The 7,338-nt window shown below is 56.2% G+C and overlaps 2 protein-coding genes across 2 annotated transcripts; both read right to left on the bottom strand.

Moving 5' to 3' along the window:
• Window positions 1-650: 650 nt before the first annotated feature.
• LOC113940732 (ankyrin repeat domain-containing protein 7-like) lies at window positions 651-1,549 on the bottom strand (the record flags this gene model as incomplete). The annotated part of the gene is made up of 3 exons (XM_027631877.1): window positions 1,263-1,549; window positions 843-1,016; window positions 651-754 (listed from the first exon to the last, which is right to left on the bottom strand). Coding segments are annotated over exons 1-3 (284 nt in total), but the record flags the coding sequence as incomplete, so codon positions are not given.
• Window positions 1,550-1,747: 198 nt separating this feature from the next.
• On the bottom strand, window positions 1,748-3,217 carry LOC113940733 (titin homolog). Its single transcript, XM_027631878.1, is given in 1 exon segment — window positions 1,748-3,217. A coding segment is annotated over 1 exon segment (1,470 nt).
• Window positions 3,218-7,338: the final 4,121 nt, after the last annotated feature.

Genomic DNA, 7,338 nt, shown 5'->3' on the forward strand with positions numbered 1-7,338 from the left:
CCCTGCTTGCTCCCAAAACAGCTCTTTCCCCCTTTCCTACAAGCTCCTGGAAAGCAGAGCCAAGTCCATGGAAGCATTGGAGAATTTCTTACAAAGGGCCTCCCTAAAGCAGCCTCAGCTATGAGGTCAGGCTGTGCTGTTCAGGGCTCTTTGCACTGCTCTTCAAAGTCCCCACAGATGCGGCTGCACAAACTCCCGGGGCAAGCCCTTCGACCCCCTGACCATCTCCATGGCAGGAAGTTTTCTCCTGTGTGCTCAGAGCCCCTCGTGTGCCCTGGGACAGTGTTGCTTCTCTTTTCCCCAGCACTTCCCTTCAGAGCACTTAACGCACCAACTCTGCCTTGCCTTAAACCCCCCTGGCCTGCAGAGCAGTCACGCTGCTGAGCTCCTGGCAAGTTTCCCCGTGGCTCTGGCTCTGTGTGGGGAGAGGGCACCACAGACAAGGCTTTCTTGCAGACCTCAGCGGGCAAAGGACGAGAGCCCCTGAGGTAGGAGAGCAGCCAAGTGCAGACCTGCATTTACCAGTCCCACAGGGAACTGCTTCCACGGGGCTGCTCCTTCTTTTTCCCAGCTCGTTGTCACGCCCCTCGTCTGGGTCACACTTGCAGACTACCCAGAAGACCCATGGGCTGTTTTGACAAAGCCCTCACCTTTCCCCCTGGCCTTGAGCAGGCCTGTCAGCTGCTTGTTTCAGAAGGCACTCCATCTCCTCATGCTGTTGCAAGGCTGCAAGTTGGAAGGGGGTAAATCCCCACTAAAAGGAGAAAGAATCCCCATTAGAAAGACACAGACAAGCTGTGCAGCTCTTGGAAAGAGCAGCTTTAGCCACATGCCAAGGTTACCTGGTTCTGAGCATCACTATTGGCATGATGCTCCAGTAACAGCCCTGCTACAGCTGTGTTTTTAGAGAGGACAGCCAGGTGAAGGGCAGTGTTGCCGTCAGCGTCTGCCAGATTGGGGTCGGCACTGTGTTCCAGCAGAACAGCAACACATTCTTCCTGCTCCTGTTGGACTGCCTGGGAACAACACAGGAAAAGGGAAAGACTTCCAACTTTTCCATCCTCCTCTGTCACAGCTCCCTCAGTTCCTGAGTGCTGGCATAGAAGACCATCTTCAAAGATGAGCTAACAGGGGCCTATGCTGTGCCCATTGCAATAGGAGCATTTCTATGGCCCTGCAGTGCAAGGAATCCTGCCAGACACCTCCCCTTTAACACACCAGCACTAAGCCCCACCTCCAAGCTCAGAAGGCATTCCACACACCTTCATCAGGGCTGTTCTCTTGAAGCTGTCAGCGAGGTTGGGCTGGCTGTTCTTTCTTAGCAGATATCTGACGACATCTGCATGGCCATTGGCCGAAGCCAGATGCAGAGGTGTCCTAAAAATTAAACAGACACTCTTAACCCAGACAGACAAAGGACGAGCCAAAGCTGTGTCTCTACCCAGCACCCTGGGGACCCTGCTCTGACTCTGCTCCTCCTGCTCCTGCTGCTGCTGTTACAGGCCTGCGCTGAAGAGCCAGAGGGCAGAAGAGAACAGGTGAGGGCTGAGCAGCTGCAGAACAGCCCTGCAGAGAGACCACAGCCAAGCGGCAGGTCGGCAACACGCGTTTGCAACAGCGCTGGAGCCCGGCCAGCAGCTCCAAGCAGTGAAAAGCTCAAGAGTTCCCTCTCCCAGCTGACAGGGCAAATGTCACTTTTCAAGCCTTGTCCTTAAGAGAGGGCTGCCGAGGACTACTGCAGCTTGGCTCAGGAGCAGCCTGAGACAGCCTCTCTGTCACTGTCATCTTCCCATCGGGAGAGCCAGGAGGGTGTGTAGTCTTCCCAGTCGGAAAAGTCCTGGCCCAAGGAGTCTTCATCCTGGACCAGCTCTTGGGCAATGGAGTCCTCCCAGTCGGACAGGAGTTCTTGGTAGTTACTGAATTTTCTTTGGGGCTGCCCTTTCATGCTGCATTCTTCCAAGTCGGTCACTTCTGAGGAGCTACTTCCTTTTCCGTGGCATTGCTCTTCCTCACTGGAGTCCTCCCAGCTGGACAGTTCTTTGTGCCTCTTGACTTCTTGGGACTGCTCTTCCTCACTGTATTCTTCCTGGTCAGGCAGTTTTTGGTAGCTACTGCCTTCCCCTTGGGACTGCTCTTCCTCACTGTAGTCCTCCCAGTTGGACACTTCTTGGTAGCTCTTCACTCCTCCGTGGGACAGCTCTTCCTCGCTGTATTCTTCCCAGTTGGACACTTCTTGGTAGCTCTTCACTTCTCCTTGGGGCTCCTCTTCCTCGCCGTATTCTTCCCAATGAGACAATTCCTGGTAGTTCTTGACTTCTCCAGGGGACAGCTCCTGCTCAATGCAGTCTTCCCACTGGGACACTTCTTGGTATGTGTTGACGTCTTCTTGGGACAACTCTTGGTCTCCCTCATCTTCCCACTGGGAAATGTCTTGGTCAGCGTAGTATTTCCAGCCTATGCCCTCCCCAGGGAAGGGTCCCTCGTCAGTGTCTTGCACTGCCAGGACTGAGTCCCCTCCTGCTCCCTCCTGCTGCTCGCTGAGGGCCTGGGCTTTCACCTGGGAAGGTGAGGGGCTGCTGGGGGAGCAGGGGCTTTGTGGGGCAGGGACTGGGCTCTCTGTCCTTTTTGCTGGAACTGTTACCGTGTCTGTATCCATGGTTTGTTTCAGGTTTCTCTCTTCCTCTGGCTCCTGGCTGGATCCCTGGATCTCAAGCTCAGGCTTGCTCAGGATCTCATGGGTGATGGACTGGTCTGTGTCCAGCAGGGCCTTGCTGCCCTCTTAGGGGCTGTGTGGGGCAGGGACTGGGCTCTCTGTCCTTTCTGCTGTAACTAATGGTACCATTTCTGTATCTGTAGTTTGTTCCAGGTTTCTCTCTTCCTCTGGCTCCTGGCTGGATCCCTGGATCACAAGCTCAGGCTTCCTCACGATCTCACATGTGATGTACTGTTTTGTGTCCAGCAGGGCCTCGCTGCCCTCTGAGGGGCTGTGTGGGGCAGGGACCAGGCTCTGTGTCCCTGCCCATGGTATCTGCTCTCCAAAGACTGGAGAAGCTTCTGCCTCTTCCTCAACAGGAGCCAGAGGCCCCTGGGGCTCCTCCTCCTCAGCAGCTCTGGCCGGGGCAGCAGCTGCCGGCTTGGTGTCCGTGGCACTCGCCGGGGCAGGAGCTGGACTGGGCAGGTCACGGGCTGCCTCTGCTGCCACCTCTGTGCCCAGCATGTGCCCACGCTGCTGGCAGAGCTGGGCCCCTCCTGGGAAACAGTCTGTGGGCCCTCGTCGTCATTCCCTGGGCCCAAGGAGGTGGCATCCTCTTCCCCCTGGCACAGCTCTGGGTCTCTCTCACTTTCCCCTTGGCACAGGTCTTGGTCAGTGCAGGACGTCCAGTCTTTCTCCTCCCCAGCCAAGGCCCCCTCATGGGTCTCTTGCCCTGCCAGGAGTGACCCCCTCTCTGCCTCCTCCTGCTGCTCACTGAGGGCCTGGGCTTCCAGGCTGCGAGTAGAGGGGCTGGGGCGCTGCAGGGGCTGTGCGGAGCAGGGACCGGGCTCTCTGTCCTTTCTGCTGTCATTGTTACCAGTTCACCAGACATTGCAGCCCCGACCACAGCAGTTGCGGCCGGTTTCCCAAGGGATTTGGAACTCAGCGGACGTTCTGGAGCAGCAATGTCTGGGCTCTTTCTCAGTTTCTCTCCTCTCCGGCCGGAGCGGGGCCGGCGGGAGCCGCTCTCCCCTCAGAGCGCCCTGAGGGCGCAGCAATGGCGGCCCCGCGCTCCCTCAGCGCCGCCCGGGGAGGGAGCGGGCGCCCTTTGGCGCCGAGACGGGAGCGCGGCTCCTGCGGGCTCCGCTCGGCCACGGCCGCCCCCGCCGAGCCCGGCCACACGCCCGGCTTCAAGAAGCCGCTGCCGATGCTGCGGCTGAAGCGCCGAGGAGCGAAGCCGCCGCTGCCGCCGCTGCCCCGGCCCCGCGGGGCCCCTCAGCGCCCGCCCGCCCCAACCCCTTCTGCAGCCTCAACAAGGCGCCTCAGCGGGCGGCGGCCCGCGGCCCCTCAGCCCCCGCCACCGGCCCCGGCGGGCGGGCATCCATCGGCAGCACCCTTCTGGCAGCTGGCACCAAGCCCCGGCACCGGGCTCTGTGCGTGTGGCGCCGGAGAGGCGACGGGAGACACGGGGAGGGGACTCGGCGCCCTCGCCATCGGCCCTGGCCCTGAGCCCTGGCCTTCAGCGCCATCGCCCTCAGCCACTGCCTTCCGTGCCATTGCTCTCAGACATCGCCCCTCAGCACTCAGCCATTGCTCCAAGACATGGCACCTTGGCCACCTCCCTCAGTGCCCTCAGCCATTGCCCTCAGTGCCATCGCCCTCAGTCCTCTCCCTCAGGACCCTCGCCATCTGCCCTCACCCTTGATGCTGAGAAAAAGTGGTGTCAGTAAGAATCAAAAGCCACAGTTGCTATGAGGCTTGTATTTGTTTATTTTTGGCGCAGGCCACACAGCAGATAGCTCTGCCTAACAGGCGCACGCCACTCCCAGTCAGTTTCTGTTTTATTCAATCAGCTCATACATATTCATTGAATATTTTTACATATTCCTGACTACTCGAGAGTGGGTGGTCTTCTATATAAATCTCAGGACACGCCTTCTGGCACCTGCACACTTCTCTCCGGTGGTCGCCTCAGGTGGTCGCAGGGGAGGAAGGCTCAAAATCTTCCTCTCTCTGATCTGTTGACTTTGTTCTTGGAGCATGCACAGTCCCTCAGCACCCTCTCCTGGCGACAGCTCCTCATTGGCTGTCCGTCTGCCCGGGGTCCCACTGGCTGTCCATTTTGTTGCTACATTGCACTTTCCCTTTGGCTGCCACCACGCAGCTTTCCCATTGGCTGCCTCTTGGCAGCTCCGCATTGGTCCATATGAGGCCCTTTGGACCCCGATTTCCCCTCAGAGCCATTTTCGGGACTTTATCTCTCGTCATGCCCCACGGCATCTTTCGGGCCCCATTGCGGCCATACCCCTCCTCACTACAACTCCCCTCACGCCCCGCGGCTCCTTAGAACCCATTGATACCCACACTAGAACTCCCGTCTTGCCCGGCGGCCTTATAGAGAGCCCTGTTATATTTGCACCTATAACTCCCGTCGTGCCCCACACCCCAGAGCTCCATTAAACATCCCAGATTCCCTCCCCAAGTGCCCCCCTGGATGCCGAACTGTCCCCTGAATCATAGAATCGTTGAATCAACCGGGTTGCAAAAGACCTCCAAGGTCATCAAGTCCAGCCCTTGATCCATGGCACTAAGTGCCACATCCAGTCTCATCTTAAAAACCTCCAGGAATGGTAATCCACCACCTCCCTGGGCAGCCCATTCCAGTGGCTGATTACCCTCTCTTTAAAAAATTTTCTTCCTAATATCCAACTAAACCTCCCCTGGTAGAGCTTGAGACCATGACCTCTTGTCCTACTGCTTGGTTGCCCGACGCCCACCTGGCTACACCCACCTGTCAGGGAGTTGTAGAGAGTGATGAGGTCTCCCCTGGGCCTGCTCGTCTCCCGGCTAAACAACCCCAGCTCCCTCAGCCTCTCCTCACAGCACTTGTGCTCCACTCCCTTCCCCAGCCTCGCTGCTCTTCTCTGCACCTGCTCCAGCACCTCCAGGGCCTTCCTCAACTCAGGGGCCCAGAGCTGGACACAGCACTCCAGGGGTGGCGTCACAGGGGCAGAATCACTTCCCTGCTCCTGCTGCCACACTCTTCCTGCTCCAGGCCAGGATCCATTGGCCCTCTTGGCCACCTGGGCACACTCAGGTCCTGTTCAGCTTCCTGTCAATCCACACTCCCAGCTCCCTTCCTGCCTGGCTGCTCTCCAGCCACTCTGTGCCCAGCCTGTGGGGCTGCAGGGGGTTGTTGTGGCCAAAGTGCACTTGGCCTTGCTGAACCTTATCCCATTGGAATCAGACCATCTCTCCAGCTTGTCCAGGTCCCTCTGAAGAGCCCTCCTGCCCTCCAGCAGATCAACACTCCCCCCCCACTTGGTGTTAACTGTAAATTCGCTAATGGTACACTCGATCCTTTTATCCAGATCATCAATAAATATATTAAATAGAACTGAGCCCAACATTGATCCCTGGGGGACACCACTAGTGACTGGATCCCAATTGGATGCAGAAATATCCCCCACCACCCTCTGGGCCCAGCCATTCAGCCAGTTCTTAATCCGCTCCCCCCGGGCCCCAAACTGCCCCATAATTATCCCCATCAGTGCTCCCCCAGTGCCAACTTTTTATTTGTGTTTATTTTATAACTCCTGCATGTCTAAAATGTTTCTTGCACGGGTTTGCCCTGGGGGAGCTGAACCCCACTGGTGGTAGCAGGGACTTGGCTCACAGCTGAGGAGTGTCTGTTACCAAAGGTGAAACTTGGGGCTTTCAGATTGCTGCAAAGAAAGAAGAAAACCCCCTCTGTGCTGTGTGCAGCCGGTTCTGTGAGCAGAGCAGGACCCAGGAGACTGATGAAAGACATGATGGGACTGGGGAGATGTAGAGCAAGGTTGTCTACACTGTGTCAGACCTCAAGGGACAGTTCTCCAAATAGTCCAGACCTCCTTAGGAGAGACCCTGGATCAGTATCAGTCTGAGAATGCTGCAATCATTTCTTCTCCAAAGAGAGAAGTAATAAAGTACACTCTTTAAAATAGGAATGCATATTTGTTAGAAGCTCTTTGAACTTTCTCCATAACTACATAGGCAACCTTCTTAATTAACCCTCCTAGATTAGAGGACAATCACAGAAGTTCCATGGTTTATTAGGACCTGGTTTATCTCAATGAGCCCTGTGGTGTACTTGGTGCTGAGCCTTTGAACCTCAGGGACTGAGAGGAGATTGCACAAACCTTTGCAAGGGTCAAAGAGAAACTCAGAGCGTTAATGGGCGCAACTGAGGACCAGTCCTAAAACAGGCTCCTCATGGACCCCCTTGGAGGAGATAATTGGGGGCCACGATTGCACAAACCTCTCAGTATGAAAAGCAAAACCCAAAGTCCCCCTAAAAACCGAACTCCTTGAAAGAATTAATGAGCCCCAGTGAGTGTCACTACTGACACAGGCTCTCAGGGGACTGGTTAAAGCAGATAGTTGCAGATGATTGCACAAACCTCTCAGAGATTCAGTTGGAAAGGAAAATGAAAAGCACTTTGAGAAACCTGCAGGCCCTTGAAGGATTAACGAGCCCCACTGAGTGTCCTCACTGACAAAGGCTCTCAAGAGATTAATTAAAGCAGATGTTTGGAGGCCATGATTGCACAAACCTCTCAGAGACTGTCAAAAATAAGTACCTTAACAAATCTTGAGTATCTTGA

The sequence above is a fragment of the Corapipo altera genome, unplaced genomic scaffold, assembly GCF_003945725.1.
Source record: "Corapipo altera isolate COAL_440 unplaced genomic scaffold, ASM394572v1 53427, whole genome shotgun sequence".
Classification (NCBI taxonomy): domain Eukaryota; kingdom Metazoa; phylum Chordata; class Aves; order Passeriformes; family Pipridae; genus Corapipo; species Corapipo altera.